At 52.5% G+C, this 16,311-nt stretch overlaps 2 protein-coding genes and 1 non-coding gene across 4 annotated transcripts; 1 reads left to right on the top strand and 2 right to left on the bottom strand.

Annotated features, from left to right (window-relative positions):
* Positions 1-70: 70 nt before the first annotated feature.
* BUD23 (BUD23 rRNA methyltransferase and ribosome maturation factor) lies at positions 71-11,002 on the bottom strand. 2 transcript variants are annotated; one of them, XM_006743871.3, is made up of 12 exons: positions 10,866-11,002; positions 10,742-10,779; positions 9,360-9,455; positions 9,187-9,269; positions 8,993-9,089; positions 7,039-7,135; positions 5,701-5,751; positions 4,909-4,994; positions 4,711-4,756; positions 4,483-4,544; positions 449-538; positions 71-319 (listed from the first exon to the last, which is right to left on the bottom strand). In XM_006743871.3, the coding sequence occupies exons 1-12, from the start codon at positions 10,911-10,913 to the stop codon at positions 265-267; spliced, it is 849 nt and encodes a 282-aa protein (XP_006743934.1). In that variant the 5' UTR covers positions 10,914-11,002; the 3' UTR covers positions 71-264. The 2 variants fall into 2 exon arrangements, with proteins under 2 accessions (XP_006743934.1, XP_030895588.1); XM_031039728.2 differs by lacking the exons at positions 71-319; positions 449-538 and adding an exon at positions 721-1,265.
* Positions 976-1,106, bottom strand: LOC115944463 (small Cajal body-specific RNA 20). Its single transcript, XR_004079012.1, has one exon.
* A 90-nt stretch (positions 11,003-11,092) lies between the features above and the next one.
* On the top strand, positions 11,093-12,574 carry DNAJC30 (DnaJ heat shock protein family (Hsp40) member C30). Its single transcript, XM_006743876.3, has one exon. It carries the CDS (start codon positions 11,121-11,123, stop codon positions 11,799-11,801), a length of 681 nt encoding a protein of 226 aa, XP_006743939.2. The 5' UTR covers positions 11,093-11,120; the 3' UTR covers positions 11,802-12,574.
* The last annotated feature ends 3,737 nt before the right edge of the window (positions 12,575-16,311 follow it).

Raw genomic sequence — 16,311 nt, 5'->3', positions numbered from 1 at the left:
GCGGCCCCCAGCAGTAGAGGGACCCAAGAAATGTGTTCAGGATCAGAGCTGAAAAACGCCAGAGCCCCAGTTCACAGAAAGTGGTTTATTGCTTTTAGAACAAGAACTTTTGTTAGTGAAAGGAAATGGGTTAGAACTTGAGAACTTTCCTGAAACAGTATTCTGTCAGCTAACGGAACTAGGCACTTCGACAGAACCCCCGGCGGGCGACAAGGTGGGTGACAAGGCTTGTCGCTGGGCCTCCAAACATGTCCGGCTCGCCGCTCAGAAGCGGGGCCTGCGCTTGCGGCCGGTGTACCGGGTGTCCGGTCTGACATCCCTGTGGCGAAGAAGTCACGGGCCAGTCTCAGAGAAAAGAACAAAGAACCCCCGGGACCCCTCCAACTGCAGGGGAGCCCTGCACAGCCCCAGAGCCCGCCCTCGCCGGCAGCCCAGCCCCAGCACTCACTCGCCCTGCCGCCTGCGCCGTGCCTTCTTCCCTAGCACCCACTCGCGGCTCTTCCTCACGATCCCGCGCCTCGCCATCCTGTACAGGACCCTGCGCGGGAGACACCGCTCTGAGGGGACGGAGAGCGTGGCTCACCCGTGCGGGGCCCAACAGCCATCCTCCCATGCCCCTGCGACCACCGAAGTCCCCGCCTTTAGACACCCTCTCCTCCCTCAGTGATCCCCCCCCACATCCCCCCCCCCTCCCGGGCCAAAGCTGTTGGGTAGGAGGAGAGCAGGAGGGGAGAGGCCCCGCACTCCCCCACTCCCCCACATGCATCCGCTTCAGTGTCTTTGTTAGGTGTTGCCCACGGGGCAGGCAGGGTGAGCCACGCTACTTTTGGGGCAACACAGGCAGGATGAGCTCATGAGAGCCTGGCACCATCCGAGGAGAGCCGGAGGCCCCGGGCCCAGTGCTGCCACGTTAGCCCCTCTGACTGTGGGGTTGGCAGGCCTGGGATAGACCACGTGGGGGCTCCCAGCAACTCCAGATGTCTGAGGCAGGAAAACAAGGCTGCCAGCTCATGGCAGCCCCGACAATGATCCTCAAGGGCTGATCTTGGCCTCCAGCCCTGGCTGAGGAGAGGGACCCCCTCACGCAGCCCCGTGGGGGAGAGGCCCTGAGAACAGGGAGAGCCTTTGCCCGCCCCCCCCAAACCACATCCCCACCTGGCAGCTGGGATCAAACGGCTTCCAGCATAATTCCTGCCGTGCAGGGCTGCTCAGCATTTGAGTAACAGCCATTTCCCGAGCACCTGAGCGCATGACCCCAGGATGTCCTACGGTGGATAGGAACCAGACTTGCCCCTGAAGAGCCCGCGACCAGGCCATGGCAGGGACCAGCCACACCAGGCAAAGCGAGTGCGTAGAGGCCCAGCAGCTGCTAAGCGAGTGACACAGAAAAGAAAAGCAGAGTCTGGGAAAAACAAGAGGGCTGCTGAGACCAAGCGGGTAATTCTGCAGGCAGGTGAGGCAGTGCCATGACCAGAGCGCCACAGGCGGAGGCGCTGGAAGGACCGAGCACGAAGTCTAGGGACAGAAGAGTCCTGTGAGGGCGCCTGGGTGGCTCAGTTGGTTAAGCGACTGCCTTCGGCTCAGGTCATGATCCCAGGGTCCTGGGATCGAGTCCCACATCGGGCTCCCGGCTCAGCGGGAAGCCTGCTTCTCCCTCTCCCACTCCCCCTGCTTGTGTTCCTGCTCTCACTGTCTCTGTCTCTGTCAAATAAATAAATAAAATCTTTAAAAAAAAAGAAGAGTCCTGTGAGCCTGGGACGAGAAGGGCAGTGGGATCTTGAGGGTTGGAAGCACACGTTCCCTCCCTGCCTGAGGGCTAGTCCATCACAGACCCTGGCGGCTACTGCTCACCTATTCTGACCTAGTAACAGAAGTCAGCATCATTCAAAACAAACAAACTCAGGGGTGCCCGGATGGCTCAGTCAGTTGAGCATCTGACTCCATTTTGGCTCAGGTCATGATCTTGGGGTCCTGACACTGAGCCCCACTTCAGGCTCCACACTCAGTGTAGAGTCTGCTTGGGATTCTCTCTCTCTGCCCCTCCCCCCACTCTCCCTCTCTAAATAAATAATAATCTATTAAAAAAAAAAAATTTCAGAATCTCACTTGGCTTACAGGCAAGGAGTGAGCATGTTGTCCCTTCAGTAAGCAGGGAGCAGTCAGAGACATTTCCTGGCAAAGGACTGACGTGATCTAGACCCTTCGGCGTGTACAGGCAGGGGTGCACGAAAAGAAACAGAATGCCCATGACCAGAGGGCAGGAGTCTGAGGCACCAAGTGCAAAACAGGTGGGAGCTGCCAACTGGGGGCTGGAAGTGCAGGACCACTCAGCAGGAAGGACAAGCTGGGGGGCCAGCTGTGAGCCACAGAAGGAATGATGGGGGAGAGCCGTCAGGGCAGAGGAAGGGAGCAGGGGGAGGCAGTAAGTGCCCCAGACCAAAGGTGCCAAGAGGGAAGTTGGTCGGAAGCTGCAAACGCCACAGGTGGACTGAGTCCTCAGAGAGACAGAATGATTAGAAATGACAAGAACGAGAGAAGCCCTGATTATCCTTCCAACAGACAACAGCCTCCTGCCCCCCGGCCCCAGCTGAGGGCCTGCAGAACTGGGCTGACAGGCCCGGGCCGCACACTGCCGAGCCCAAGCACAAACATGCTCTACTCATCAACGCGCTGCCCGAATGCGGGCTTTACCCCCGCAGGTAGATGAGAAACGGCTGCTTACCTAAGTTTACAGCTAGCGTGTGTCGTCTGTAGACACCAGTGTGAGCACAAGAGGGACTGTACCGTGGGTGGAGGGGGTTGAACCACGTGCGGATCCTCTGTGAGGTGGGAGGGCGTGCCACTCGCTGGGAGCAAGTGGTGGGCACCTTAGAGGAGAACACATCTCAAAGACCCCCCCCCCCGCCAAATCCCCATGGGGAATGGGCTGAGGAACTAAGGCAGATGACCACAGAGGGTGGGGGGGGTTTCAGGGGGGCAGGGGGCTCCAATCTGTGGTGGACATCAGGACCACACTTGTGATCTTCACCACTTGTGGCCTTCCAAACTCACTCAGGCTCTGCCCGTTTTTCCTCTTCAATGTCTTAAAAACCTTGGGGCTTTTGCACTCCCATCAACCAGAACGAAGAAATAACCTCTGCTGCCTTACCATCAATTATCCAGTCAGCGAACACTGGATACCATTCACTGACAGGACCCTACTCTGACATGAGGGATACATCAGCGGTCCCCAAGTTCTCCTTCCGGCCGGGGAGACACCGGACCACCCAGGAACCACATGTGCGGGTTTCAGAGCGGTGGAAGGTGGAGGGAAACAAGGGTAAGGAGAACTCAACCAAGGACACTGGAAGAGAAAAACGGCAAGACGGAACCGCCCTTTTTAGAAAATTAAGGGAAAAGAAAAGGACTCGTCCTGCTGCCACGTGGAAGAGAAATTCAAAGGGTCAAAGACTCAGAGCAGAGGGAGGCCAGCCCAGCAGCGTCTGCATCAGGCAAGGGGAGTGGTGGGGGCTCAGGCTGGGGAGGGGAAGGGGCTGCTGTGTGGACAGACACGGGCAGCAGGGTGTGAAGGACTGGCTGGAGAGGAGATCAGAAAGACAGGAATGAGGAGGGGAAAGAGCAGAGGAAGGGAGTCTCGGAGTGAACAGCAAGAGCTTCGCTGGGTCCCAAACACCTGCGGGAAGTCTGGTACGGATACCAGGGGGGCGGTTCGGAAGCTGCAGGTGGGGCTGAGGCCACAGGCATAAATCCGGAGCAATGCACCTAGGGTTGGTGGCTAAGGCGGCAGGGGGAGAAGGGGTCCAGGCTGGGCCCCAGGGTGCTCGGAGAAGGAACAGCCAGCGAGGCGAGGAGCAAACCGGGATGGCGGGTGGGAGGCCGGGCAAGGAAAGCACCAAGGGAGCAGTCTGCTGCATTGGCGCCGACGGAGCAGGCAGGTTGAGAGGACAGCAGAGAAAGACTGAGAAGTGGCCAGATTTGGCAGGACCGAGGCTGCTGTGGCCTTGACAAGAGTGACCGGTGAGGAGACAGAAGCAGGAGCAGAGAGCAGGGGTGAGAGGATGGGGCGGCAGAGCAAGAGGCAGGTGTGGATCTGCTCCAGAGGGGATCCAGGTGCGGGGCTACTGGAGAGGACAGGAGAGACGGCGCAGCGCATCTGCGAGCGGATGGGAATGAGCCTGGAGAGTAGACAAGAGCGGAGGGAGAGACGGAGGGGATGCGGGGGTCCAGGACACAGGTGGGGAGGGAAGGCAGACAGAGGAAAGACTGAAAGCCGCAAGGCTGTCCGGAGACATCCAGAAGGGTCCCAGCTGCCCAGCCTGACGCAGGGGCAGGGACAGGCCCCAAAGGCTCCCGCTGTCACCACCGTGGTGCTACTGCCACCCCTGGACCTGAGAGACCTCGTGAAAGTGGAGAGCCACCCTGTCTGCCAGCCCCAGCAGCAGCGAGCCCCCAAACCCGAGGCAGCCCGAGCAACAGCTTTACCTCTCCCTCGTGAACTCGGACTCCTGGACCTCCTCGTCGTCGTCGTTACTCTCATTCAGGGGCTGCGGGGACCAGAGTGCTCTTAGATCGTCCAGGCAGTCTCCCCACGCGCCTGCCCCACCCCAGGAGGCCGGGCCACCCAGGCCTGAGCCCTTCCAACAGGTACTAGGTCAGCCCCACAAGCAGGGAATCCAAAGGCCACGAGCCTGCAAACTCTGGGATCCTTACCTTTGGCAGAAAGGTTGAAGGCCCAGAAAACAAGCAGAGGTAGAACCTGAAACCAGAAAGGACAGTGATGGCTGAGCTCATAAAGCCTTGTGGGGGCGGGGAGGTAAGTCCTCACGCACACTCCTTCAAACACACAGGTGCAGAACCTTGAGGGCCCCGGGGACCCAGCCCTGCACGCCTCTGGCCCCCCGCACTCACTTCTTGGCCTTGGCGCTGTTGGGGAAGTCCACCACCACGCCACCCGTGAAGCCAGCCTTGGTGGCCTGGGTTGTGATCAGCTCCAACTGAGGAGAGAACGGCAAGTCAGGCAGGGAGGCTGGGAGAGCAGACGGCTTCCTCTCCGCCTCCCTTCCAGAAGCCAGTCTGCCCCCAGGATGCACCCTGCCCAGGGGGAACTGAAGGTCTTCATCAGACTGTTCCTCATTCTGAGTCCCCAAAAGCTACACAAAGGAAAATGCAAGCTGGAACCAACAATTCCCCCCAATTCTCTTTCTAGCCCAGGGACCCATCTCAGGAATGAACGGCCGTCAATCAGGAGGCAAACTCGTTATGTGAGGGGCTGGAGACAGCTCCCCACTTGTCTTTCAGAATCTGTACCTCTATTCCTCATCCCCATGGTTGACACTCCACAGGGCAGACAGCTCTGCTGTTCTCTCAAATCCTCCCCAACTTCTATTCATTTGACTATGGGAACCAGAATTATCCTATTAATTATAATACCACATGTCTGTCAGTAGAAGACTGAACGTCCTTATCCTGACCCCCGCAGATACCACTACTCTTCCCTAGGATGACAGGTCATAACACCTGCCATCAGTGGCAACAGGAACCTCTCGGAGGCTCGCTCCCTACTTTTCCCACCAGTCAGCAACAAGTTCCTCATTCTGCCACCTCCCAACAGCGGGAGGGCAGATGAGTGAGGAGCAGGACAGCTTACCTGTTCTGGGTCCCTCCCCCTTCCCTGCACCTCCAGGAGCCTGAGGGGCTCACCTGCTCTGAGTTCTCAGGGTACAGTTGCAGGACAGCACGGGCTCCACGGACCTGCAAGCAACAGAAATATCACTCTCCTACAAATATACCATGCGCTCAGGGCCCAACACTTCTCCATTCCTTGTTCACTCAGTATCTGAAACCCCACTAGCTTCATGACACTGTTCATAGGGCTTGGGATACAGCTGTGAACAGAGAGAGCCCCAGAACTTTCGGAACACAGGTTTTAGTGAGAAAAGCTGCTAACTTACAGTACTGATGTAGTGCCAAGAAGAAAAATATATTAGGACAAAAGAATGGTGAGTGACAAGAAGACTGTTGGCTTTACTTCTGGTTCAAGGAAGGCCTCTGAGGGACACTTGAGCAGAGTCCCGAATGTAATGGGGAGCTGGCTAAACATAGGAGAGAAAACCACTTCAGCTGACAGAAAGGCAAACACAGGCCATCAGAACCTCGGATTAACTCCAGTGCATGTGTGACCGAAACCACATGACGCGTGAGACCAGCCAGCCATATGCAAAAACCACTCAACCTAGGAAAACCAGGGATGCGGTGGGGAGATTAAGAAGACCAAGAAATACCTGGATCCATTCAAAAAAGTAAAAGAACTCATTTTTAGGACTTAAAATCTCAAATCCTCTAATCCTGTAACAACCAAAATCAACACCATCGGCGCCTGGGTGGCTCAGTTGGTTAAGCGACTGCCTTCGGCTCAGGTCATGATCCCGGAGTCCCTGGATCGAGTCCCGCATCGGGCTCCCTGCTCGGCAGGGAGTCTGCTTCTCCCTCTGACCCTCCCCCCTCATGTGCTTGCTCTCTCTCATTCTCTCTCTCTCAAATAAATAAATTTAAAAAATCTTTAAAAAAAAAAAAATCAACACCATCAGTTATGAAGACAAGATAAAGCTTAATAAAGGCTCTGTGATAAATAACCACCCTGCTCTCCATCTGAGCATCAGCAGTAGGGGAGAGAGAGGGGTGGAAGTCAGAGGATGTGGGCACTCTGTGAGCCCTGGACATGATGTCTCTGTCCTCGCTCTGTGGAGTCCATGCCCCCAAACTAACTTCCAATTAAAATTCAGTGCAGTGGGGACACAGGAATTGTGATCAGTCTCAGATTTTGACATCAACATCTTCTGCATTTCGTTAGGGATGTCAGACCACTGAGCTTTCTCTTTAGACTGAACACCAAGACAAAAGTAACCACAATAAGGTCCTGCCACCCCTTTTGGGTCCTGCGGTCCCATTTGAATGGCTCTCTCATGGGCCGCTTCCTACTCCGTCACTACCTGCAAGAGGGATAAGCAGCCAGCCCAGACTGGGAGATCTCATACTCACCAGCACAGAGTAAAGAGAAGAAAAGAAGCAGTACAGACGCTTGGCAGGGATGTCAGACTTCTTGTTTGCGTTACAGAGCCACTGTATAGCAGAAATGCTGAGAAAGGAAGGGACCCAGTCAGGAGAGGGAGGAACACACATTGCTCCCCCCAGCCTCTTTGAGACTTTAACACCATGCACATCCTTGAGCCCCAGGTGAAACCCTCCTGCTCATAATTCTCTTTCTGGGCACATGCAGACCCACTCCAGCTCACCATTCTACAACTGGACAGAAAAGGGTAAATAGAAGGTCAGCATTAACTTCCTTGCAGCCAGTCCAAACAAGTATTTTCCCAACCTTGTTTCTGTGTGCCTCTCGAATTTAAAATTACACAGCATGTCAAGGCTCTCTGCCACCTAGCCCTTCATTCCCTTCCTCTAAACAAGGGAAAACCCCTTTATAGTAAACACAATTACATTCACTATCCTCCTCAATCAGTTCCTTTAGCTGTACTCACTCGGTGTCTTCAACCCCAGATTTAAAAACCTCAAGCAGCTATTATATACTCCTCTCAGGTACGTCCCCGTTCACTGCTGTGCACACATATCCACAGAACCCCAAACCCTGACAGTCTGTCCAAATGCCTCTCCCAGCTTTTAGTTCTCTCTACCACTCTCCTGGGTCAGCACTACTCACTGCCTCCATTGCTTCATCTTGCTTCTCTTCTTTTAAATAATCTTCCCAAAATACAGCTCTGCTCTTGTCACTCCCTAGCTTCCCACTGACTACTCAATAAAGCCCAAACTTCTCAGCTCCTTTCCCTGGCTACTTCTGTGCCTTTGCTCACACTGTTCCTTCACTCAGAAACCCTCCCCACGACTATCCAAACTCCTCAGAGCCTTCAAGGCCCAAGCCCAGCCCCTCTTTCTCTTCAAGGCTTTCCTGTGCTCTGTGGCTTCTCTTCACCGCTGTGGTGGGCCCCACGACTCCCCAGTCACACTCCACACTCAACTTCGGGTTTAGTTGTGTGGCCCGTGTTTATAGCACCTAATACACCATGGAGAGTCTTAAAGCAGGGATTGTGTTGTATTTCCACAAACTCCACAACACCTAGTACCACGTCCTACATCTAAGGAACGTTCAAATAAATAAATAAAATAATAAGCTTGCCATACTATCTCTCTTAAAAAACCCAAAACTGACCACTTACTCCTAAAATATACAAACTGTATCGCTGGCCTTCAGTTTTCTGCAGCTTAGAACATCTCACCCAATCATTACTAAAAAGCAACTGCTATCCTTGAAATGCGGTTTCCCCCTGATCTTGTTCCCAGATGTAAACTAATCCCTTACCCTAGAAGAAAATCTTCAAATCCAAATTTTACTGCTCACCCAGATCCCCACTGCTCAGTCCACAATCACAGGAGGAGGTATCCCCCCACCCCGGGTAAGGATTAAAGTTATGACTTCCTCCCTATCCCCTACTTCCACCCCATCAACAACACACCACACCAAACGTTCAACAGAACTCTACCACAGAAAACAACAACTTCACATTTCAAACGCTCATTTCAATGTTCTAAGATCTGTTACCAAAGTACTATGTAAATGCCCAAAACTTGACCCTGACGACCCAGAAAGGGCAGCACTATTCAAACAGAGCTATTCAAAAAGCAGCCAACAAGATGGCTGCTGGCACCCACAAAATGGCTCCTGGAGGGGTGAGAAGACCACCCCTTCCCCCTCCCCTCCCCACAGAGCAGACAGAGAATCTACACCAGCAGTACCTGAACCTGGCAGCACAAGATGATCAAAGGAGTAGACCGTTGCAAAATAGAAAAAAACACATAATTGGGGGCATTGCTCTAACCTGGGGATGTGGATTTTTAAGTATCCTGTGTAACCCTGCTGCACGGCCAGCCTGGGAAGCACTGACCTGCAGGACTACAAGCAGGAAGCGAAGACTCTTCTCACCTGACACAACCATCAAAGGAGCCTGGTTTGAAGGGGATGCCCTGGCCCATGTCCCCCAGAAGCAGGTCTCCCTCAGTGTCCCGGTCCAAGGCCGCATCTACATTGGAGAAGAGTCCATCAGGGAAAGAGATGACCCATACTGCTCCACACTCAAAACGAGTAGTCCACTCCGATGCTAAGTAGAACATACGTACCCAGCATGGCAGGGCTGATGTCGATGCCCACCCAATAGTGCCCTTCATCCGAAAGATAATCTCCACTCAGCCCAGAACCACAGCTGGAAGACACAAACAGGAACTCAACAGTGTGAGCAGCAACGACACTCCACCACCACCTGGACAACCTGAACTGGGCCCCAGGATCTCACCCAATATCCAAAAGGTAACAGGGCTGACCCTCAGGCAGATAGAGAAGCTCCAAAGCTCGCCCAGCCATCTTGGTCTGGACATCTATCATCCGTGAGCTGGGAAGGCAGAAAACACGAACAAGTGATAAAAGAATTCTGAGCTAAAACATCACCCAGAGCAAAAAAAAAGAAAAGACGAAAAGGAACAATCACCCTGAGGTACTCTCCCAATCACCATACTCAACTACTTAAAAGTGACCCCCAAAACCCACGTAATACAGCAACAAGTTACTTTGGGACACAAATCATAACTCTACCAGTTGCAATGCTAATGACTAAATGACTAATCATTGGGGATTTTCAACTCAGTAAGGCCCTGATGTGTTATTACTTAAAAACACATTTTCTGGAAGAATTACCCACCATAGTTACGCTCGTGTATAAAGCTCAACAATGCACAACAAAAATCCATAGCAGTATTGCCCGTAAGAAATATAACTCAAGCCATGAAAGACTTTCTGAGTACCAGGATTAAAATGAAACACATTAACTGTAATAATAGTTTACCCAACCCAATATACCTGAGAACATATCTTACTTAACCCAATATGCTCTAAATATTTCAACACATCACCAACATAAAAAAGCTTAATAAAATGTTAACATTTTCTTCATATCAAGTAATTTAAACTATTATTTCAATCGATGACTACAACTAATAAAAACAGGTCTATAGTTATAGTAGGTCTGTCTATCCCAGGACCAAGAGAAAGAATCCCACAGAGCTCTGCAGCTGGCGAGAAGTTTATGTTGCTACATAATGACAATTGGACCAGAGATTTCTGCTTCTGCTGACTTTCTTGGTCTTGGACTCTAATTTGAATGGAAAGAAAGAGAACCGTTATCTCTAGACTAGTGTATCAGAAAGGGAAGGCTTGGAAGTCCCTGTTCATAGCCTTCAGCTGTTATGTGACTTTATAGTTACACAACCACCCTCCGAAACGCAGATCGTACACCAGCAGTTCTCATGAGAACTTAAGACATACAGCCTTCTGTGAATACGCTTTCCTTCCCCTCAACAGCACCGACCCCTTACACGGATCAACGGCCCCCTGCCGATTTTACCACATGCTTCAAACAAGTTGTCACTGAAAACTTCGAAAACCACCTGGAGAGTATGATCCACCCCCATTTTAATGCTAGTTTACGGAGGCCCGGAGGGTTCCGAGGTTTACTCACCGCTGACTTTCCCACTGTAAGAACCGGAATCAGTCCTTGTCCCTGCCTTCCCCACCCCCAGCCCCCCCCCCCAAATTCTGCGTGCTTTCCCAGCAATGCCCGCTGTTGGGTCAACCTGCCGGTTCCCGACCCCCGACGCCGGGCAATATGCAGGTTCCCCTTACTTGCGCACGTATTTCCGGGCTTCATTCTTGTCGTAAAACTGCGGGAAAGAAACAAGAAAAGAGCAGTAGAGGAGGTATCAAGATGAGGCAGGGAGAGGGGTGCGCGCGGGGCAAAGCCTCTCACCAGCTCGGGGGGCCCGCCGTGCTCCGGTCTCTTGCCGCGGAACGCCATCTCCACGCCTCAGCCTCGAGACTGGCACAGGCGTTCCGGAAACCCGGCGTTTATGTCATCGGCCCCACGCCCGCCTCTTAGTACGCATGCTCCGCCCCTCTCCCCGCCTCCTGTTTTACTCGATTGGCTACAGTGCCGACGCGCTGCGAACAACGCACGCCTCCCATTGGCCAGTTCATCTTGCCCCGCCCGCATGGTCCATCCAAGATGGCAGCCAAGCGCGATCTGAGGTGGTCGCGGCGGTTGCTGTGGAGGTTGTGGCTGGTCCCGAACGCTCCACGGAACCCGGGATCCGGCCTGGGCCTAGAAGCGAGGACTTATTCCCAGGGCGACGGCCCACACTCGCGCACCGCGCTCTATGAGCTGCTCGGCGTCCCCTGCACGGCCACGCAGGCGCAAATCAAGGCGGCCTACTACCGGCAGAGCTTCCTCTACCACCCAGACCGCAACTCGGGGAGCGCGGAGGCTGCCGAACGCTTCACGCACATCTCCCAGGCCTACTTGGTGCTGGGCAGTGCCACCTTGCGTCGCAAGTATGACCGCGGCCTGCTCAGCGACGAGGACCTGCGCGGGCCTGGTGTCCGGTCCTCCAAGGAGCCCGCCGGCAATGCGGGCTCGCCCCGCGCCCCGCCACCTGCCTCTCAGGCGCACAGTCGTGGTCAGGCCGCGGCGGGCGGCAACCGCACCATGTTCGACTTCGACGCCTTCTACCGAGCGCACTACGGGGAACAGCTGGAGCGCGAACGGCGCCAGAGGGCCCGGCGAGAGGCCCTGCGCAAGCAGCAGGAGGACCGGGCCAAGAAGGGCTTCCGCTGGGACGAGACCCGAGACACGACTTTTGTGTTCCTTCTCTTAACAGTCTTCGTCATCGTGGGCTTTCGTTCTTAATCGGAGAGAGGAGGAAAGGGGACCAGCCCCCAGCCGGCCTTTCCTGTCTTCTTGAACCCTCGCCTTCCATAGTCTACCTCTGCTGGGGTCCGAAGGAACTGCTCTCCCCCTCCTCTTCCCCGCCCGCCCAGCTTAGCCATTCACCTGCACGGCCCTCCCCTACGGTCCAGAAAAGGCTTTTCGATGCCCAAGAAGAAGAGTCCCGAAAGCCCGAGAGTGAAGGGTTTTCTGGAGTCCCTTGGGTGCCAATTCCAGGGGTTGCCTTCCTGATGTTGTCAACTTCTGGAACACTTGCTCTGGCTTGATTGTAAAGCTCTGAGCAAGCGTTGTCTGCTCCTGCCCCACATTTGTACCGTGGGGCTCCTGTGTAACCTTGAACCGTGCAATGTGACCCATTGTTGGCTGCCAAAAGAAAAATTCTGGGGTTGTCCGAACCTTGTGTTTCTGTGAGTTCCCCAGCCACAGGTGAGACCCGATGTAGGGTAAGAATGGTATCTTTGGAAACCTTGCCGTTTTGGTATGATCAGCCCTAGGCCCCACTCCCCCTTCTGTCCGTGGCATGTGGGAGCATCTCTCTGGAAAGCAAGGTCATGGAGCATTAGGAATCGAGTGCTCCTGTACCCATACTTATCTAATGTGTGACCTCAGAGAAATTACTCTGTGGCGTGACAGCAGAGGAACAAATCATTTGCTCTCTTGAGGTCTGTCACACTTGATTATCCAGTTCTAATGGGCTCAGTGATTAAAACATGATGTTAGCAGAGTCAGATTTATCCTTGGGACAATGTGCCTGTCTCCTGGTCATTCCTTGGCCAGCCACCCCGTCACTAACTGTGCAGCCCCATCCCCTCCCTGAAATAGAGCAACAAACTGGGGGTTTGAGTCCAGCAAACTGGGAATGTGGCCTGTCCTCTTGTTTAACCCCACGAGTCAAGTCCTTGAAACTTGGCTGCTTGAGTGTGGAGTAGACGGTACTTCTAAGGGAGAGGAGGCATGTGGTGGAAACTTGGGTCTTTATTCAGAGCTGGCTGAGGCTTTTTTCCCTCTGGGTTTCTAAGTCGAGCTAAGCGGTTGGTCATCGCTTGGCTGGAGCTGTGGTAGTCAGGCTCTCGATTATGTGTCCCTGCACACGGAGTCTGTGTGTGGGCCGTGAGATTTCAGCTGCTCACGTATTTATGCACTGGGGCTAAGTGTAAAGCTGTGGGATAGGAAAACCTTTGCAAGAGTGAGGACAGAAGTGTAGGTTCTAAACAAAGCCAGAGGCGCACTGGTAAATTAGTGAGAACTGCTCTTGTGAAATCCTTGTAATTAGGATAAGGCCACAGCTAGTTCAAATTGGTGTCTCGGAAACGATTTTGATTCTAGCCTTGGAAGTCAAGGGCAAGCTCTTAGGACTTTGCAGTGAGCACACGATTCAGTGGTAAAGATTTGAGCCTGCTTTGGATTCAAACTCGGTAGGCTCAGCTAGCCTTGGTTTGGGGGGAGGGGCACATGTACTTTTAGAAAGAACATTTAATGTTATTATGTTTCATATTTGGAAAACAAGTCCTTTTTGAAATACAAACAACAGGAAGTGTTGGGCTTAGTAAAATGTGCCAGAAACTAGTGGTTCTCAACCGAGCAGCTGGATGCATAACAGCGTGTCCTTGGGGCGAGGTTCTATCAGAGTTTCTGTCAAAAAGGATTGGTGTTCTTTTGGGGGGTAAAAGCACTAGTGGTCTGTGATAGCTGGGACCTTTCTCATGGGCTCCTTCATATAGACCCCCCCCCAAGTTTGTTTTCTGTCAGTAAATATCAAAGCCAAGAACATTCTCTGGGGCCTCTGAACACAGGTATATAGAAGGTTCCAGAAGGTTGGGGGAGGGGGCAGACCCTGTGAAACTTCTGGAACATTCCATTCAACTCCAAGCAGGATAGTCAATAAAGTTTATTAATCATCCAACTGTAAACCTCTCCTTAGGCCTTAGAACCAGGCTCACGCTATTACAGTGCCATCCTACCTGCCTCAGGTTTGTTGTTTTTTTTTTTTTAGCCCAGAGCTGAACTCGAAGTTCCCACTCAGTACTCTCCCTAAAACGGAGTCTGGGTCCTTTATGGAAGGGGAGATGTGTGGGAGGCTTTTTGAAGGATCCCCAAACTGGTTCCCATCATATTTCCCCCTTCCCACCTATCCCCTATGATTGCCCTAAGTCGTTCCTTTCTCAGGTTTTTATCTGCCCTAAGGAGGAGAGGCTGAACCAGGCCATGAACGTTATCCCCTGCCTTCTAGGGGCTGCTTCCCAATTCCTGATAGGGGAGGAAGGCTCAGACATGTTCAATTTTAGTCCCTTTTCTCCTTTTGATCACAAACTAAAACAAACTCTCTGGAAAGTTGGACCTAGAACAGGAGAAGATAACAGCAGCCCAGCCTGCCTCAGACTGTGTTCATTGGGGTGGGAATGGGATTGCAAGTACAGCATGAGGGTGAATGAGCAGCACACACAAGTCCTGAACGGGGAGACACGGACAAGACAGTAGTCAAAGGTGTACTTGTATAGACAATCCTGATACTGTTTTTGGACTTGATCAGGACTTTATTTCTCCTGAGCCAAACTTTGCCTTTTGTTGCTTTTTGTTTATTGCTGGGTGAAGGGATCCTTTGCAGATCCCAGCGCTGAGGGAGTAGGATTTCTTGCTTCCCTTCTGAGGTTCTGGCATTTTGTTCACTCGGTGACCTTGCCTTCCATAATGATCCTAGCATGAGCCAAGATGAATATGAATAGCCTACCTTAGACCAATGAGTTGTCCATTTGGTCATTATATATATAGCATGCGCGCACACGCGCACACACACACACACACACACACAGAGTCCTTATGGTCACAAGCCTAGGCACCAAGGATGGAGCCCAAGTAAGTTGCCACCATACTCCTTTTTGGAGAAATGGTAGCAGGGTGGGGGTGGCATACCTCAGATCTTCCAGATCCCAGGAAGAGAGACTAGTAAGTGGTAGTTTTCCTTCAATCCTCTGTCTTGAATTCAGTGCACTAGAAATGTGGGCTCTATCCTGGTCTTTGCCTCTTCTCAATTCCTCAGCCTTTTGACATCACACACTGCCCCCTGCCTATGATCAGGATCATAGGAGGAAGCCTGCCTTGCCTACCTTCAGTACCTTGGTTCTCAGGCCCAGCTTGTGGGCCTGGTGGCCATAGGGTTTGTGCAAAGCAGTTGAGGGTCCCTCTGTTACTTTGTGAGGATGACCATGAGACCTGAATCTAGGTCCTCGTGGCGAACTTGCATATACTGAGAACGCTCAGTGCCATCATCCCCAAGAAGCAGGTGCAGAGAGCTCCTCTTCACTTGCTGTGAGGTCATGGTGTCACTCTCAATCTCTCTCTCAAGGCTGGGGTCCTCTAACTAGACTTCAAGTGCGTTCGTCATCCCATCCTGCTTTGTGCCCCTTCAGCGTTCACACCCTCAGTTCTGGGAGGGGGCTGCTGGTAGACAAGAGAAGGCCTGTTTCAGGAGGACCAAGAATGGGCTGAGATCTGGTCCCACAGGCCACACAGCCAACTTGCGCACCGTGTCTGGCTGTGGCTGGCCCAGCGGCTTCAAAAGCTTTAGCCAATGTTCAGAACTTGGGAGACTGTATAAAAATCGAGATTTCTGACTTCTCTCAAAAAATGAGAAAACACGGGTGCCTGGGTGGCTCAGTCATTAAGCTATCTCTCTCTCTGTCAAATAAATAAAATCTTTAAAAAAGAGAGAGAAAACCTGCTGCCATTGCGCTCACTCACACACTCGTACTAGCACTTGGGAAAAGCTGTAACATCTGCCTTTTAGAGAGGACATGGCTCCCCCGTTTGCTGCGTTCCCACCAACAGCAGGGAAGTGTAAAAGGCCTTGATCTACACACTTGGCCGTTTTGCTCATAATAGAGAAATGTCTCTCTATGCACCGTGTCTACCAAAAAGGGAAAAAAAGGGACCATGCATTTTCCAAAAATGGGAGAGGGTGTATTTCTTTGTGGAAATGGACTGCTTTGCACCTCTGTGACCTTCCTAGCCCCAGCAGACATTTGAGTTTGCAGACCCCCTAGGCTACATGATATGTTGTTGGAAGAACTCACACTTTAAGCAGGGAGGCAGAGTGTAAACCTTATTTTCGTTGTGGGACAAGAAAGATCTTTTGAGAAGTCTACAGCAGTGGCAAGGTCCTGGACAAAGCAAGAGGTCCTTTGGTACATACAGTCACCTCAATTCCTGCACTCAATCTTTTGTGGAAAATCCTTGTATATATTGGGAGAAACCAACAGCTAGTCCAACTTGGTCTCTCAAACCATTTGATTCTCTCTAGTCTTGGAAGTCAGGGGCAAAGTTGTTAGCCCTAGCTTTGCAGTGACCACACCACAATTCAGTAGTAAAGATTTGAGCCCACTCTGGTTCAGGCCTGCTTGGTTCAATAAGCCTTAATTGACCCCCCCCCCAAAAATTATGTTTTATATTTGAGAAATAAGGGAAATAAGCTTAG

The sequence above is a fragment of the Leptonychotes weddellii genome, chromosome 5, assembly GCF_054177405.1.
Source record: "Leptonychotes weddellii isolate Sample4059 chromosome 5, ASM5417740v2, whole genome shotgun sequence".
NCBI classification, from domain to species: Eukaryota; Metazoa; Chordata; class Mammalia; order Carnivora; family Phocidae; genus Leptonychotes; species Leptonychotes weddellii.
The sequence above is the reverse complement of the archived record's forward strand: the minus strand, read 5'-3'. Positions and strand labels throughout refer to the sequence as shown.